The sequence below is a fragment of the Camellia sinensis genome, chromosome 15 (assembly GCF_055761805.1).
Source record: "Camellia sinensis isolate YWXY chromosome 15, ASM5576180v1, whole genome shotgun sequence".
NCBI classification, from domain to species: Eukaryota; Viridiplantae; Streptophyta; class Magnoliopsida; order Ericales; family Theaceae; genus Camellia; species Camellia sinensis.
In genome coordinates, this window is record NC_138975.1 from 49480772 (window position 1) to 49500329 (window position 19558).

The 19558-nt window shown below is 31.4% G+C and overlaps 2 protein-coding genes across 5 annotated transcripts in view; both read right to left on the bottom strand.

Moving 5' to 3' along the window:
• The window catches only part of LOC114299455 (putative disease resistance RPP13-like protein 1), a 224943-nt gene extending 214126 nt beyond the window's left edge, over positions 1–10817 (bottom strand). For all 4 annotated transcript variants that reach the window (XM_082909513.1, XM_082909515.1, XM_082909514.1 and 1 more), the window contains exons 1-3: positions 6784–10817; positions 352–743; positions 28–79 (exon numbers count right to left, since the gene is read on the bottom strand). In XM_082909513.1, coding sequence (XP_082765639.1) covers positions 680–743; positions 6784–10670 — 3951 coding nt within the window. In that variant the 5' untranslated portion in view covers positions 10671–10817 and the 3' untranslated portion in view covers positions 28–79; positions 352–679. The remainder of the gene's footprint in view (positions 1–27; positions 80–351; positions 744–6783) is intronic.
• The window catches only part of LOC114299473 (forkhead-associated domain-containing protein / FHA domain-containing protein), a 68963-nt gene that overhangs the window by 3848 nt on the left and 45557 nt on the right, over positions 1–19558 (bottom strand). The window lies entirely within an intron of this gene.

Genomic DNA, 19558 nt, shown 5'->3' on the forward strand with positions numbered 1-19558 from the left:
TCTAGTATTATACAAGAAAACACTTACCGAAAACAAAATCAGTTTCCAAATATTCTGGCCATTTGTAATGTCTTAAAACCTGATACAAACAAAAGAAACAAAAAGAAGATAAGAATCAAACTTAAGGGAACAAAAGGATAAGATGGTTGTTTTGAGGAAAGGAACAAAAGGATAAGATGGCTTTTCCCAATTGCATTTGAGGAAACCTCCAAAAACTACATAGGTGGCCCCAAAACAATGCAGTATATGATTTAGTTTTCCAATGCAGCCCTCCCAATCACAAATCTCACCACAGTTGAATGTTATATAGTAAAGGAAAAACTATAATCTCACAAACTTCATTACTATTACCTCTTGAAGTCGCCATAGGCCTATAGACCTCTGAATTCAATTGATGCAACTAACAAACGTATTGAAGAAACATGTTCAAATTGCACTGCTTTTGATATATCTGAAAAGGCAGGTCCCTGCATAAGATAACATTACCAAAACTTGGCATAATCATACTATCATAGTAAATAAGCAGCACAGTCTGCACTATAGGAAAGGATCCTGTATATGACTTAAACATCACACCTGTGACACATACAGTATCATTTGTACTATGTTGATGCTTCCTTCTAAAGCAGTCAAAAGGACGTCTTTTGGATAAACATATCCAGAAAACCTGAATAAGCCACTATCGGATAAAGAAGCAACCCACTTTGCAATATTTCTTGGTAGAAACCCAAGTTGAACGCAATCTAGTGCAAGGAGTGAAGCAAACAATTAAAATGCAGTAGTAACAGCACAATACCACATAGCTACATACTCATATGGAGAAACAGATCAGCTTCCAATAAATGCAAATTTAAAGCATCACATTAGCAAGAAATGCAACATGGAAGCACCTTGTAGTGCCACAAATGAGGACTTACATTCAGGAACCACTTTTGGGATCGAAAGGAAAACCTCAGTCAGCGCAAAGAAGCTAATGGCAAGCACTTTTAATGGATTTGGAATAGAAAATTAATTCATGTTTACTTATGTAACACTACTTTAACCATGCTAGTGTTCTGCTTAATATCTCTTGTGCTCTTGACAACATTACTTCAGAAATATGAGGGTTGTTATAAAAATCCACTTCCCCCTAAAAAACAAAAAGCCTAATACTGATTTAGAGTTCATATTCTACACTGCTAAAGCCTAATTTAAAAGAGAGAGATAAGAGCATCTTTTCTCAGATTTTCAATTTTTATCTAGATGCAACAATTTTTGGTGGTACAGGCATAATTTGATTACCATTTACCACAAGGCCATTTAGAATGAAGATGTGTAGCTAAATCATGGACCGGCATGATTTGAAAAGTCATCTTCTCTTAAATTTGCTTTCTATTCTTTGTTGGAGATGGAGCTGCATTGGAAACTATAATGGAATGATCATTGTGTTGTGATGTGAATACCCAGTGGCAGTTTAGATAATAAAAAAATAAAAAAAAATAAAAATAAAAGGTAGAAGAGAAAGAGGTAAATGTAGGAGAAGATATCCAGGGAAAGAAAATAGTGAAAATTTCGTATCAATGTAAAATTTAAAAAATAATTACAAATAAGTGGTAAAGTTTATAATTATTAATAATTATAATTATCTTTTTAAAATAAATATGTAATTACTTTCTGAAATTACCAATAATTAATAATTATAATTATTATTATTTTAATAAATATGTAATTACTTTCTCAAATTACCACTAATTAGTAATTTTCTCAAAAAAAATACTTTTTGACAATGAGGGATGTATTGCCCTTTCACAACTAATGCATTAATTAAGTCCTGGTCCTTATGTATTTTGTTAAATAATTAATTCAATACTGATGTAATAGACATTTTAACTAATTAAAAAGTGAATTGACTTCAGGTCATAGAGATTGGATTGACCTTCTTCTAAGCTATAAGCAGAACTCTACGAAAATTGTGACAGAACTTGGGAAGTGGCAATCCAAAAAATGGAGCATTACCTCTGATTTATGTTATCTAACTTTATTTCCTTTGTGTCGCATATTCAAAACTGTTTTAATTCACACATGCATGTAATATTAAAGCATCTTGAGTGCAAGCAATAAGAAATTGATGAATGTGTTGACCCTATAAGACTAGCAAACTAATGGACAAAGTGCCAGTAAAACTAGAAAGAATAAGAACACAAATTCCTGTATTTGTGATATGGTTGTGCATATGGAAAAGAAAAATATTAAATGAAAAACAAGTACACTTTTCTTAGAAAAGGAACCAACAAGTACACATTTTCCTGAAAATAGGGGCATTACATGACACAAATTCTTAGCTGATTATGACAAGAACATAACTGAGTCACATAAAAACATGTTTCTAATGTAGAACATTGACATTCAAATATGTTCAACAATCCAATTGCTGGAAAGGGAAAAAAAATAAAAAACATAAAAAACAGAATCGCCACAATCTGTTTTGCTCCAATATTCAAAAATTGGATTGGTCTTCTAAGTTAAAAAGCAGAACTTCATAGAGCTTTCCGTCAATTTTTTTTATCCAACTTCGATTCCTACATGTTGCATCATCAGAATTGTTTTAATTCAAAATCATGGAATGTCAAAAACAATTCTGAGTGCTTCACTTCCAATTTTTGCAATAAGAGAACTCTATATGACTAGAAAACTAATGTAAAAAGTTACCTATAAAAGTGGAAAGTTGAAGCCAAGAAGGTTACATATTTACTTCAATATCATGGTAAAAGATCATCAACATCTTAGACATTCCCGAATGATTTGCCAATCCTCTATCCTGGACATTTTTGGACATCCAAGATTGATAGTTATTTAAAAGCCATGCAAGAAGACCAAACCATGTGTTCATTGACTAGAAAAAAAATGATTGAGAGTTGGAAAGAATGGTGTACAATAGACTAGCAACTTAGTAAAATTAACTTTAACTTCTAAATTAGTGAAATATGAAGTAATATAAAAATTTTAATTTATAAATAAAAAATGAAAGCTTAGGAAAAGGATAAAACTAAAAAATGTAAGAAATCAAGCACTGATGTAACACTGCAGAACATAAACTTGGCCAAATGCACAAACACAGCACCAAGTAAAATGCACTCACCAGCAAATTTATGCAAACTTGCAGTACTTTTTACCAAAAAAAATAAGAAGGCAAAGGAGTTTTGGTTTTCATCAATAGTTCTTTAAACAAGTTTCTAACAATGAAGAATTCAACTTGCAGGCATAACAAGCATTGTGCAAACCATTAACCATTACAAGTGTTGAACTTCAAACACAAATAACAAACATATTCATCAAATGAAGAATCATAAATTCCCGAACTATGCAAGTTCCTTTCTGGAAAAAAAAAATGTTTCGGATAATTATATGTGCCTTCCTAATTAAACGATTTGCGAACATAAAATACATCAAGAAAGATGTGTCAGTGCTGGCTTTGAGGCAAAGCTGAGGAAGTTTCTGCTTTGGGCCTCCAAAAATTAATTGAAAAAGGGCCTCTGAATGGCAAGGTGTGGTGTTAGGTCATCTGTTTGGTTTGAAAAGTCCCACCTGCTTTGGTGTCTTGTGTGCTTGATGAAGCTTTATAGTTTGGCTTTCAGTTTATACAATCAAAAAAAAAAAAAAAAAGAAAAAAAAGAATGCAATTCTTGATTTTTGTATTTTTTTTTAAGTAAAAATAAATATTCAGTTTGTTTAACATCATTATTGCTCGAACTTTCAAATCTGAACAAAATCACCATGTTCAAATCTGAAACTCTGAACCAAACAATATTATTTGGCATTGTAAGTCCAAACATGGTGACTTTGTTTTTATTTGGATGTACATTGAAGGGTAATTTGGGAAAAATGATAGGGGTACTAAGAGTAACATAAAACCCTAGATAATTAACAGAGTGAACTGAGAAATTGGGAGTACTTAATGATTTTTTAGGTGAAAATAGAATCCCCCATAAAAGGCCCTATGTTTAGAAGCTTTGCTTTGGGCCTAGGAAAAGTTGGAGCTGGCCCTGCGATGTGTTAATGACATTTATGAAATTACGAAGACAATAATGGGTGTTTTGATTTAACATGAAGCAACCACAACAATCCACATTATTATTAATAGAGCGGTGCTATTAGCACCCTATGAATTATTTTGAACCCCCCATTTCTTTGGGCCCCCACTTATAATTTTGAAACCCTCAAAATTTCTATTTCCCCTCCAAATAATACCAAAATTATCTTTGTGAAAACATTCTACCAATTGAATGCACACCCCCCACACCCCAAAAAAACCTCTCTTCCAAAAAATCCTAACAAAACCCACCAAGAAGATGAAGAGCCAATGTGATTACTATCTCTGCTGCCTCATCCACCATTGTCACTAAGGATGGCAATCTGAACCCGGCCCGACGGTGACCCGACCCCCCGACCCCGAATTTAGTGGTTATTCCCCGAAAAATATCCCCTACGGGCCGGGGATGGTATTAAAAAAAAATTCCCCAATGATGTTCGGGCCAGGGATACATATCTCAGCCCCGAACCCGGCCCGGCCCCGACCCTGACCCCCGCCCCGAATAGCCCCAATGGAAAATTACCATTATGCCCAGTATATATATATATATATATATATGTATGCTTAGGTTTAGTTCACTTCACTTCATTCGTACACTCACAGAAGTGTTGGGTGCTGCTCTCTCTCTCCCTCACTGCCGCTGCTCTCGCCTCCCTCTCTCACTCTCTCACGCACGACGCCGATGGCTGTTGCTCCTCCCTCACCGCCGCTCGTGAACAGATCGTGACCGTTGCCACCGATCACCGATCTGAACCGTGATCGTGAACCGTTGCCACTGATCGTGAACCGTGAAGCTCTCTGAACAGATCTGAACAGATTGTTGATGATGCTGATATATATATATATATGTCTGTGTGTGTGTGAGATGAACAATCTCAGATCTCTCTTTTTCTTTCTTTTTTTTCTTTTTTACGTTGTTAATAATGATGATAGATACAATTTTAGATTTTTTTTTTTTAAAGTTGATGATGATTGTTGATGAAATATACTGAAAAACAGATTAAATTTTTTTTTTGCTGTTGTTTTTTTGTGTTGAACAAATATACTGAAAAACCGATTAATTTTTTTTTTTTTGTTTTTCTGTGTTGAACAAAATTATAAATAAATAAATAAAAACAAGTCGGGGATTTTTGGGGTCGGGGAAACCCGATCCCCGTTGGGGGGCGGGGGCAGGGGGGGTTGATGGCGTCCCCGCCGGGGATCGGGGACGGGGCCGGGAGTTTTTTTCTCATCGAGGATCGGGGACGGGGAGGGTGATCCCCGGCCCCGCCCCGCCCCGTTGCCATTCCTAATCGTCACAGTTGGTATGCTCTCTATCTATATATATACATAATTTCTTAGTTTTCTTGTAATAATTTCTTCTCTTACAAGAAAAAAAATTATAATAATTGGTTTTGTTGGTAGATATTAAAAAATTATGAGTTCAGCAGAGAACTACGCAGCAATATTATCAAAGCTACACGATGAAGGAATAACTTTTAAACTTGATAATAGATTTAGGCTACTTCCGATAACTTCTGCAAGTATTAAAAAATTTGACCATTTAACGTGTTAAGAAATTTCCATGTTCAGGCCTGTATTCCCGAACTTGAAAAAATAAAAACTTCTGCAATCATTAACAATTTTAACCGTTCAATGTGTTAAGAAATTTTCATGTTCGGACCTGCATCCTCGAATGTTCGGGAATGCCTTCCCGAACAAATAAATAATGTTTTGGCTTGTAATCTTGAACTTGAAAAAATGAAAACTTCTGCAAGCGTTAACAATTTTGACCGTTCAATGTATTAAGAAATTTCTATATTCGAACTTGCATTCCCGAACATTACTTATTTGTTCGGGAATGCCTTCCCAAACAAATAAACAATGTTCAGGCCTGTATTCTCGAATTTCAGTCATATGTTCAGGGAGTTCAGTCCTGAAAAAATGACGAATAGATTTTATTATTTTTGCCATTTTTTTCAAGAAACTTACATTTACAATGCCAATCTCCTCTGAGCTAAGAACAATATCAAAGTTATGAAACTCCTCTAAGCTTTTATTGTTCTACTCCTGTTGTATTATGGATTTGTGATTATTAGAAAAACTTTCACTCATTGTCATAGCCAAAAAAGTGTAAGTAGTCAAATGGTTGACACTGTTACCGCCAGAATATTGTCGCCAAATGGTTTTCAAGGTTTTAAGGGTAGGTAGATTTTGAAGGTGGGATTAGGGAAAGATAGATGAGTGGTTATGGAGGTGGGTGCTCTCATAAATCCTAATTCATGATGTAGTGGGTGTGTAGGTTTAATTGTGAGATGGGGTGTCCCAAAATTCATGATGTCCTTTTAGTAATTTTATTTAAGGTTATTATTGTAATAAAAAAAAAGTTAAAAATTGAAGAATCCAAAATAATTTATGAAGTGCTAATAGAAGCACTCTATTAATATTATTATTTATATATCATTACTCAAAACCAACCTTATGATCAATATAGACATACAAAAACACAAAACGAAAATAGAACTATTAGCTTGTAAAATCACCAAGGATCCTCTAGAGTGTTTTTTTCTTAAAGTTTTCTAAAGTGGTGTATTGTGTGGTTGAGATTTAATGCTGAAAAATTGATGTGACTTGTCATTAAATCTCAACCATATAATGCACCACTCTAGGAATCTTTAGAAAAAAAAAAAACTCTAGAGTACCCTTGCTCACAAAATGAATGTGAAAGTACGTACAGTGTATCAAATGCAGAATCCATTGCTGGACGAAGAGTGAGCTGCTCAAAGATCACTTCACCATCCATGTGTATGACAGGGACACAAGCAATCTTATGCCAGTCCTGTCCTTTCCCCTTGAGGTAATGAGGTTTTAGCATTGGACAGCCAAAGAATTCCAGCATAAAGAGAGAGGTGGGAAGCCCCTCTTCGAGCAAGGATTGGAGCTGAGGGCATTTCTCAATCTTCATGTATTTGAGGGAGCCAAGGAGTTGAAGGCCCCTATTGTTCAACGATTTGAGATTTGGTAGATTTTCAATGCTGAGTGACATAAGAGTCGAGGGCAACAACCCCTCCTCCGGAAAGGACTCCACCCCATCTTCTGGACAGAACTGCCGCCAATATTCACCTACTAATCTGAAGTGTCTAAGAGAAGGGAGCCTTTGCAAATCCCATTCTCTTCGGCGAGCAGTAAGTTTGCCGCAATTTCGGATTTCAAGTGAATGTAAGCTGGAGGGAAGCCCGCCTTCCGGAAAAGACTCAATTTCTGGACAATCATATAATTCTAGTGATTGAAGAGATGGGAAGAGGGTATGCATTCCTTCAGGCAGCGACTTGAGCTTTGCACAATGCCAGATCGTAAAGTCAGTCAGATTGAGTCCGGGTAGTCCTCCTCGGGGAAAAAATATCAGATTAGAGAACCCATTTAAGAAAAGTGATTCGAGAGATGTCAAATTTTGGAGCCCAAGCATGTTTAGATCTGTAATACTGTTGAAATTTGTACAAGCTAGGATTTGTAGAGATCGAAGCTTTGGAAAGAATCCAAGCCACATGGGTTTGAGAGCATCACACCATGATAAGGACAAAGTTTCAAGGGATCTGTTGCAGTTCTCCATATCCTCGGATCTGGGGAACACTAGTTTCGGAAGGCATGTAAGCATGGGTGGCAAAGAATGTAGAACTTTACAATCCCAGATTGAAAGGCGTGTAAGCATGGGCGGCAACCCTGTATCTGGGAATGACAATAGGCTAGGACAATTCCATACCGTGAACTCTTTCAGATTTGTTAAAGTGCACAGCTCGGGTGTCAATTCCTTTAAATTAGGCATATTTGAGATCTCCAATTTTGTAAGGGAAGACAAACCTCGACACCCCAATTCTACCCCATCACATCCTTTCAATACTAATTCACTTGTGCCTGCGCCACAAATATTCGAAAGTTGGGCCACAAGTCTTGAGCATTCCCGAATCTCAAGTCTCACACAAGATGGAATGTGTTTGGGTAAGCCTCCAATCAGCTTTGGACATTTGATTACCTGAAGCTCTTTAAGCTTAGAGAACTCTCCAGATTCTAGTATATACCAGTCCACCCACTCCAACATTTCTTTAAATCTAAGAGTCTCTGGAGATTGAAATGGTTTGCTTAAAGAACTATCTCCATAGAATTCATGGCCTACCTTTGTTATTCCTTGCATCGTTGAAATTTCAAGGTCTTTCAAAGAGGGCAACTGACCAAATGGTGGCAAGGAAAAACAATACTCACAATTGTCAAGAGACAAATGCACTATATTACAAAATGATTTATCTCCCAACCAATCTGGAAATCTTGTGCCACCAAAGTTTTTAATCTCAAGGCGTTTCAAGTTTGTATGAGGTTTTAGCTTGTCGAGAACATCTCTCTCTTTCTCTGAATCATTTGTACTGCTACTCCATTCGAGTACCAGTTTTTCAAGGTACATTTTCTCCTCCAATTTTGCCTCCATTGCACCCATGCCATTAGTTACATTTTGCAGACTTGAAATGGAGAGCCTCCTTTGAAGATGACGTAAGTCCTTCAACTCTTCAATACCTAACCCCTTGGACTTGCCCACCACAAAGGCAGTTAAAAGTTGAAGGTCTTTTAATTGACTCATTTGCATTGGCATCTCTTGTAAATTAGTCCCAGTAATATCAAGATGGCGCAACTGAATTAGGTTTCGAAGATTTGCCGGCAAGGTAGTTAGCTGATGACAATTATATAGCAGTAATGTTTCTAAATTATACATGGTACAAATTGATTCAGGCAATTGTTTGATTTCCATGTAAGAAAGATCCAAATACCGTAGATGTAGTAAATTTCCAATTGAATGAGGCAATTCCATAATCTTATAACATGGCAAAGACAAGCTCCGTAAGGATGTTAGCTTCGGTAAAATATCATCCAAAACCTTTTTGCTCAACCACGAATAAGAATAGACTGCAGGATTTAGTGCTAGAAAAGTCCTTAAAAACTTAGCATCATTAATTAGCTTGAATTTTTCAAAGCCATCAAATTTGCTGCTAACACATGAGAAATGAAGTACCCTTTCAGAAATATGATGTGTGTTGTCATCCTCTAACACATAACAGAAATCTCCAGACACAACTTGAGCTAAATCATTAACAAGATCATGCATGACAAAACAATATTTATTGGCATTTGATCGTTGAAAAAATGACCTTGATTGCAATTCATAGAAGCACTCATAACCTACCTGTTCCCTCGTTTTATTACTTCTGGGTTGCTCCACGAAACCTTCAGCCATCCACATTAGGACTAATCTCTCCATTTGAAATTCATAATTTTTAGGAAATATAGAACAATAAGCAAAGCATCTCTTTAAATGCGGAGGGAGGTAATGATAGCTCAATTTTAAGGCTGGAAGAATATTGCTTTTCTCCTTTGGCAAATCCCATATTCCACTTTTCAATATATTATTCCAATCCTCAACATCCCGTTTAGAGCGCAAAAGACCGGCTAATGTTTTTGTTGCTAGAGGCAAACCTTTACATTTTTTCACAATCTTTTTACCAATCCTTTCAAGGTTTGGATGTGCACCACAATCTCCCTTCTCAAATGCATGTTTGACAAACAATTTCCAGCAATCTTCGTCTGATAATTGCTGCAAACGATGAATAGGAACTGTTTGCATAATAGATGAAACACTCTCATTGCGTGTTGTAACAATAACCCTGCTCCCATGTCCTCCATATCCAAAAGGACTCCTCAAGCTATCCCAGTTATCATAGTTCTCATTCCAAACATCGTCTAGAACAATAAGAAATTTCTTCCCACTCAAGCATTCCTTGAGCTTGACTTGAAGCTGATTAAGGTCCTTTGTACTAAGGTCCATTGTATTAGAACCCTGCGGAATCACTGCCTCAAGAATTGTTCTTGTAACCCTTACAACATCGAATTCATCAGAGACACAAACCCATGCTTTCATATCAAAGTGATCATCCACTCTGCCATCATTGTATAAAAATTGAGCAAGGGTGGTCTTGCCAACCCCACCCATACCCACTATCGCAATCACATCTATCTTCTGATTACCACCACTTGCCTCATCAGAGAGCAGCAACTTAATTACATCCTCCTTGTCATTATCCCTTCCACAAACACCAGATTCATCAACCAAAGAAGTTGTTGGCAATCTGTGATTCCATTTTTGCCCAGCAACTTCTCTCAAACCGAGGACATCTTTTTCTTTTGCAAAATATTCTAATCTATCAATGATCTCCTCTATCTTGGACACTATATCTACATCAAATGAATTAGAGGAAGAAGTCAAGGTGGGGCTTCGTACCTCAGCTTCAGACTTGCAACACAAAGCTTCGGTAGCAATCTCATCGAGTAAATCATCTGCATGATACACAGCAACTTTAAGTTCGTCCACCCAGTCTTTCACAGCAGGGTTAGTGATCTGCTTGTACTCTGCATCATCGAGCACAACATTAAGTCCCAGCAATGTTAACTTGAGCTTCCTGAGGAGTTTATCATCATGCTTTTGAGCACGGAAAAAGTTGACGAACTCGCGAGAAGCCAAACGGTCAAACAGCACTTGAACGGTGGCAGAAAGAAATGCTCCTCCAACCAAGGCTGCAACCATGTTGGTTTTTCTTTTAGTTGTAGAGGTAGAAACAGAGAATAGGAAAATGAAGGAAATAGATTGTAGTCTTGTAGAGTGAAAGAAGAGAAGCCAAGATTGATTTGCTCTGAGAAAGAAAAAATTATTTGATGAGATCAAAGTCTTTGCCTGCAAGTTGGACAAAGTCTTTGCCTGCAAGTTGCAAATAGTGTTATATGAACATAATTTTTGTCATTGTCAAGTTATTTTGAAATTAAACTCTATATAAAAATTGTGGTGATATATAACTAAATTTATAAATAAAAACCACCACTACGAGTGATAAAAAAAAACACAACTATAAATCATTAATCAAACATTCCTAATTTAATTAATTGTGATGAGAACTGAAAGTATTTTTGAAAGGAAGGGCCATCTTTGCAATTAGCAAATAAGAAACCAAACTCTACCTATAATAATACAAATTGCAGCCGGCTCTAGTCCCCCTTGGTCCACCGTTGCAAGTAGTTGTTGTGAATTTGTCCTATTTCTCCCCCACCGAAATAAAGCTATTGAGATGATCTCACAAGGAAATTACCATTCAATATATTCTTTTTTTCTTTTTTAAAAAATTTAAGATAAATTACGAATAAATTTTTGGAGATTTATATAAGATATAAATTATTTTATGTGGTTTTGAAAATTGCATTTCACTCTTAAAATTTCTAATTTCATAATAAATGGCCCTTTTTACTAATAAATCATCAAGTCAATTAATAGTTTTAATGATGTCAAAAATTTGCTTCAATTAAAAATTCAAGTAATTTTATTATTGCATAAAAGAGCAATTAGAATTTTTTTTTTCTTTTTTGTTTATTTTGTTAAATAAAAAATTTCAACAATGAGATGTTTATAATTCTCCAAACTATATAAGCAATTCATATTTTAAACAAATTTCATAAAGTTTATTTATAATTTACCCTAAAATTTAAAATAATTAGTATTTTAGATCATGTATAAATCTTAGAGTGAAAGAAGAGAAACCTGTAAGAATATCCATAAAGTGAACCATATGCCAAAGTGAACCATATGCCACATGTTTGTTTTATTTATTTATTTATATTATATATATTTAATTAGTTTAATGGTTAATGGGTAACTAACCTCTGTTCATTATCCTATATGGTGGTTTCATGAGACCTTACAACTTCCCTATGGTTGAAAGTTATAAGAAGTTACACTTGGATATGGGTTCAAGCCTATCTATATATATACCTGTGATAGCCATCAAACACAGACGTTGTTTTGTGAATAGAATAGGCTTGAAACTCTGTTCCTTTCACTTTTCCCATATAGTTCTGTAAAAGTGTTCCGTGAGTGAGTTTTGTTTATACATTCAAGATTTGATCATTCAAAGATAAAGATTCAAAGGCTTGAATATTATAACAAGAGGTATTCTTATTTCTGAATTAAAATTATTTTAATTCTCACAGACCAAGATTGATTTGCCCCTGGAAAGAAAAAAATTGTTTGATGGGATCACATCACCAGTTTCACCAAGACTTTGCTTGCAAGTTGCAACCTTTCTTTTTCTTTGAAATATAAGAAGGGTGGGAGGGGGAGGGGGAGGGGGAGGGGTGCCAATTAAATTATATATATATAAAATTTACCACTAAATTAAAATTATTTTATTCGTAGCAAAAATATTGTATGCAAATTATAATAAAAGATACATTATTATAATTATAAATTTTCTAAAAAACATCATTAAATTTGTAAATAAATTTCTTAGACAATATTAGAATATATACAAAACAAAAGCAAAAACAAAAATAAAAACAAAAACAAAAAAACAAACTGTATTATATAGATACTTTTTTTCATATTATAAAACACGTAGTGGCGCTATACAAAAAGAAAAACTATATAATAGGAGTGCTATACAAAAAGAAAAGAAACCAAGATTAATTTGCTCCGGGAAAGAAAAAAATTGTTTGACGGGATCACATCACCAGTTGCACCAAGACTTTGCCTGCAAGTTGCAACCTTTCTTTTTCTTTGAAATGCAAGAATTAGAAAGATGGAGAGGGGAGGGGGAGGGGGAGGGGGAGGGCGACGGGGTGCAAAATAAATTTTATATTTAAAATTGATCACTAAATTAAAATTATTTTTTTCATAGCAAAAATATTGTATGTAAATTATAATAAAAGATATATTATTATAATTATAAATTTTGTAAAAAACATCATTAAATTTGCAAATAAATTTTTCAGTCAATATTAGAATATGTACAAAAGAAAAACAAAAACAAAAACAAAAAAGCAAATAAATTTTTCAGTCAATATTAGAATATGTACAAAAGAAAAACAAAAACAAAAACAAAAAAGCGCTTTTTTGTTTTTAGTACAAACATCTTTTTAGTATAAGAATATGTACAAACAAACATCTTTTTAGTCGTCCAATGCCTCACTTTTGGTTACTAAAGTTTTTTTAGTCGCCAAAAAGCGTTACTTTTGGCTACTAAAATTCTTTTAGTCAGTAAAAGCCATATATCGGCGATCAAACAGATTTTTAGTCGCCAAAACCTATACTTTTGGCTACTAAATTTTTTTAGTCGCCAAGAATCTTTACTTTTTGCTACTAATGCTTTTTTAGTCGCCAAAACTTATACTTTCAGCGACCAAATGTGATTTTTTAGTCGCCAAAGATGCTTTTTCTTGTAGTGAGCAAATAATATTATATGGATACTTTTTATATTATAGAACAAGTAATAGTGCTATATAAATAGAAAAATTATATAGTAATAGTGCTATACAAACAAAACAAATAGTGTTATATGAACATAATTTTTGTCATTGTTACATTATTTTGAAATTAAATTTTATATAAAAACTGTGGTGATATATAACTAAATTTATAAATAAAAACAATCACTATGAGTGATAATCAAACATAACTATAAATCATTAACTAAACTTTTTAATTTAACTAATTGTGGGGAGAACTTAAAGTATTTTTTGAAGGAGGGGTCATCTTTGCAATTAGCAAAGAAGAAACCACACACAACCTATAATAATACAAATTGCTCAGACTCTGCCACACCCCTTTCTAGGAGGTTTTTCCCAAACTAAGCCTTTTTGCATGGTATTTTCCAAACTAGGTCACCTTTTGACGGTTTTTCCAAACTAAGTTAAAGCGCTATTACAAATCGCGCTTTTACTATTAGGAGGCCAAAATTTGATGAATAGTGAAATCGCTATTCAAAATCACGATTTTAATTAAGAGAGCGCTGTTTCAAATCGCGCTTTTAACATAAAAAAAAATTTGTGAAAAAAACGCTATTTAAAATCGCGTTTTCACTGTGTATATAATTTTTTATTTTTTATTTTTTTTAAGAAAACGCGAATTCAAATCGCGTTTCTACTGTTGAGCCAACTCTCTGATACACACACACCAATGGGGGCACCCACAACACTCAAGCATCATTGAAATAATATAATTTTTATATATAATAATAATTTATAATAATTAATTATATAATTTTTATAATTTTCGTAAATATAAATTATTTTTAGGTTATGAATGGTTTGATATATAATACGTATGCAAAGATAAAAAATTTTATAATCAAAAATAATTTTTACAATTTTTATAATCAAAAATAATTTATAATACGTATGTATTATTTAAATCTTTACATTTTTTATTTAAAATTTTTTACAATAAACCCATCTTCACATTTTATAATACGTATATATTATTCAAAAATAATTTATAAAAATTTATAATTAATACGTATGTAAATAATTTAATACGTATCTTCACATTTACATTTACAGTAAACCCATCTTCACATTTACATACGTATGGTTTAAGGGTAAATTTTTTGATAAATGACTTAAATGATAAATCAAACCATCCATAACCTAAATTTTTTTACCCTTACATACGTATGGTTTAAATAATTTATAAAAATTATTGCCATACGTATGTAAAAATCGATTATAAAAATTACAACAATTATTTATAAATTAAAATTTTTTACTTTTTAGATAGAAATAACTAAGGTGCATCTAAAAAAGTAAAAAAAAAATGTTTAAAATAAAAACAAAAAAAAAACGAAAATCAAAAAACTCAGTTTTCAAATAAGTAAATCCAAAAAACTCAAACCAAATATACTGAATACTTTTTAAACAATTATGTTGACATTTTGAAAAAATTTGTATTTTATAGAAAAAAATTTTAGTTAACCAAACAATTGTTTTACTTTTTTTTGATAAAAAAATTATATAATAAATATATAAAGTATAGAGTGAGTGAAAAAAAAAAATAGGAGTTGGCGTGGATTGAACCCGCGCCTATACCAAGCCATACGTATGGTTTAAAAATTGCAATTTATAAATAATTTTTTATAATAATTTTTAAATAATTTATAATCAATTTATAAATAATTTTTGCAATTTTTATAATCGATTTTTACATACGTATGACAATAATTTTTATAAATTATTTAAACCATACGTATGTAAGGGTAAAGAAATTTAGTCATTTATCAAAAAATTTACCCTTAAACCATACGTATATAAATGTGAAGATGAGTTTACTGTAAATGTAAATGTGAAGATACGTATTAAATTATTTGCATACGTATTAATTATAAATTTTTATAAATTATTTTTGAATAATACATACGTATTATAAAATGTGAAGATGGGTTTACTGTAAAAAATTTTAAATAAAAAATGTAAAGATTTAAATACATACGTATTATAAATTATTACAACAAATTTTATAATACATACGTATTATAAATTATTTTGATTATAAAAATTGTAAAAATTATTTTTGATTATAAAATTTTTTATCTTTACATACGTATTATAAATCAAACAATTCATAACCTAAAAATGATTTATATTTACGAAAATTATAAAAATTATATAATTGATTATTATAAATTATTATTATATATAAAAATTATATTATTTCAATGATGCTTGAGTGTTGTGGGTGCCCCCATTGGTGTGTGTGTCAGAGAGTGTGGGTTGGCTCAACAGTAGAAACGCGATTTGAATTCGCGTTTTCTAAAAAAAAAAAAATTATATACACAGTGAAAGCGCGATTTTAAATAGCGTTTTTTTCACAAAATTTTTTTATGTTAAAAGCGCGATTTGAAACAGCGCTCTCTTAATTAAAATCGCGATTTTGAATAGCAATTTCACTATTCATCAAATTTTGGCCTCCTAACAGTAAAAGCGCGATTTGTAATAGCGCTTTAGCTTAGTTTGGGAAATCCGTCAAAAGGTGACCTAGTTTGGGAAATACCATGCAAAAAGGGCTTAGTTTGGGAAAAGCCCCCCTTTCTAGTCCCCCTGGTCCACCGTTGCAAGTAGTCTATGCCTGTTTGATGGAACGAATAAAGCTTCCGACCTAGTGGGGGTGCTGAGGATCGTCTGTGATTGGTTTTAAAAAAAAAATTTTTTTTTTTTTTTTCAGCCAATGATGTTGTGACACGTCACTGGGAATTGTCAGTGAGGGTCACCCCACTGGGGTCGGAAGCATGACTGTTAATAGAACAGTGGGGAAGTAATTATAGATCATAACTTAATAGATTATAAATTATAGCTTTCAACATATGCTGTTAACTTATTTGGTGTAGCAGTGAGATTATGGATTTAAACAGCAGAGTAATGTTTGGTTAATAAACTGTAAAATACTTTTTTGCTGTGTAATTGTCATTTTTGCCCTTATATGATATAAAAATGATTATTTTGTCATTCTTTTCAGTTTTAATTTGAAAAAAATTATTTCATTAATAAAAGTTAATATAATTAGTATTACAGAAATTATTATTTCTATTTTTTTATTATAAATTAATTAGTATAAAATTATATTATTTTTTCATTATAAATTAATTAGTGTCAATCAATGGCTTATTTTCATTTTTTCATTATAAATTATTATTTTCATTTTTCAATTAGTATAAAATTATTTCATTATAAATTAATTAGTGCCAATCAATGGCTTATTTTCATTTTTTCATTATAAATTATTATTTTCATTTTTCAATTAGTATAAAATTATTTCATTATAAATTAATTAGTGTCAATTAATGGCTTATTTTCATTTTTTCATTATAGATTATTATTTCCATTTTTTCATTGTAAATTAATTAGTATAAAATTATATTATTTTTTCATTATAAATTAATTAGTGTGAATTAATGGCTTATTTTCATTTTTTTCATTATAGATTATTATTTCCATTTTTTCGTTGTAAATTAATTAGTATAAAATTATATTATTTTTTCATTATAAATTAATTAGTGACAATTAATGGCTTATTTTCATTTTTTCATTATAAATTAATTAGTATAAAATTATATTATTTTTTCATTATAAATTAATTAGTGTCAATTAATGGCTTATTTTCATTTTTTCATTATAAATTAATTAGTATAAAATTATGTTATTTTTTCATTATAAATTAATTAGTGTCAATTAATGGCTTATTTTCATTTTTTCATTATAAATTAATTAGTATAAAATTATATTATTTTTTCATTATAAATTAATTAGTGTCAATTAATGGCTTATTTTCATTTTTTCATTATAGATTATTATTTCTATTTTTTCATTATAAACTAATTAGTATAAAATTATATCATTTTTTCATTATAAATTAATTAGTGTCAATTAATGGCTTTTTTTCATTTTTTCATTATGGTGGTGTTTGGTAGCACTTAATTTCAGCTTAAATCAGTTTTTGGCTTAAAATAAGCCATTTTGGAGTGTTTGGTTGAGCTTATAAGAGATAGATTATAACTTAAATTAATTGATTTTGAGCTAAAAGTTGTAAGTTGCCTCAGAGGTGCTTTTTTTTTTTTAAGCTTAAGCGCATTGTTGGGTGTGGAAGGGCAAAATGACTTAAATGCCCCGTCAAAAATTGAAAAATCACCCAAATACCAATATATAAACTTGAAAATCAAACATTGTTCACGTCCGGGGAGAGAGAGAGAGCGTGAGGCGATTTCCGGTGGCCTGAGAGGCAGTTTCCGGTGACAATTTATGGCTAAGATGTCGAGCTGCTCTCTCTCTCTCTCTCTCTGGCGTTGGTTCATCGCTCTATTCTCTCTCTGTCTCTCTTTCTTTGGCTTTGGTTCATCGCGAAGCCTTGGTTCGTCGCCATCGTGATCGTGAAGCTCTGTCTGTCTGCCTCTCTCTCTCTCTCCGGCGTTAGTTCGTCGCCATCGCGATTTGAACCAACGCCATCGTCGCAATTTATGTTGGTCTCTATCTCTGTGTATGCCTCTATCGTCGTCCCCCATCCCCCATCCCCCATCACGATCGACTGTGAGAGGCAATTTCAAACCCTAGCGCCAATTCGTCGTCGTTGTGCTGCCTGAGCTAGGCTTTTCAGATTTTTTTTTCTTTTTTTTTTTGGAATTTTTTCAGTGTTTTTTAATCAAAAAAAAAACAATAATAATTAAGCATTTTAGCTATGAATGAAATAAATTTTATATTGAAAAAATGAAAAAAAAAATATACTAATTAATTTATAATGAAAAAATGAAATAATTTTATAGTAATTGATTTATAATGAAATAATTTTATAATAATTGATTTATTATGAAAAAATGAAAATAATAATCTATATGTGAATTTGTCTCACTTCTACCCACTGAAATAAAGCTATCAAGATGATCTGACCAGGAAACTACCATTCAATATTTTTTTTTTTTATAAAAAAATTGGGAAAAATTATGAATACATCTTTTGAAATTTATTTAAAATACGAATTATTTTGTATGATTCTGAAAATTGTATCTCGTCCTTTAAAACTTCTAATTTCATAATAAATGGTCCTTTTAATTAATAAATTATCAAGTCAATTAATAGTTTTAATGATGTCAAAATTTTGGTTCAATTAAAAATTTAAGTAATTTTATTATTGTATAAAAAAGCAATTAGAAATTTTATTTTATTTTTATTTATTTTGATAAATAAAAAATTCAAACAAGAAGATGTTTATAATTTTCCAAACTATAAAAACAATTTATATTTTAAACAAATCTCATAAATAAATAAATAAAATTTATTTGATGAGATCACATCACAGTTGCACCAAGATTTTGCCTACAAGTTGCAACAAAGTAGTCAGTCAGGAATTAGAAAGAGGGGGAGGAGGGTTGGCAATTAAATTTTATATTTAAAATTGATCGCTAAATTAAAATTATTTTATTCATAGCAAAAATATTGTATATAAATTATAATAAAAGATACATTATTATAGTTATAAATTTTTTAAAAAACATCATTAAATTTGCAAAGTAGTTGTTGTGAATTTGTCTCATTTCTACCCACCGAAATAAAGCTTTCAAGATGATCGGACAAGGAAACTACCATTCAATATATATATTTTTTCTTTTTAAAAAAAAATTTAAGATAAATTACGAATATATTCTTTGAAATTTACTTAAAATACGAATTATTTTATATGATTCTGAAAATTACATCTCGTCCTTTGAAACTTCTAATTCATAATAAATGGCCATTTTTATTAATAAATTATCAAGTCAATTAATAGTTTTAATGATATTAAACATTTGTTTCAATTAAAAATTCAAGTAATTCTATTATTGTATAAAAGAGTAGTTAGAATTTTTTTTTTTTTTGTTTATTTTGTTAAATAAAAAATTTCAACAAGAAAGTGTTTATAATTTTTTAAACTACAAAGGCAATTCGTATTTTAAACAAATCTCATAAAATTTATTTATAATTTACCCTAAAATTTAAAATAAAATTAGTATTTTAGGTCTGTTTAAATCTTAGAGTGAAAGAAGAGAAACCAAGATCGATTTGCTCAGGAAAAGAAAAAAAATTATTTGATTAGATCACATCACAGTTGCACCAAGACTTTGCCTGCAAGTT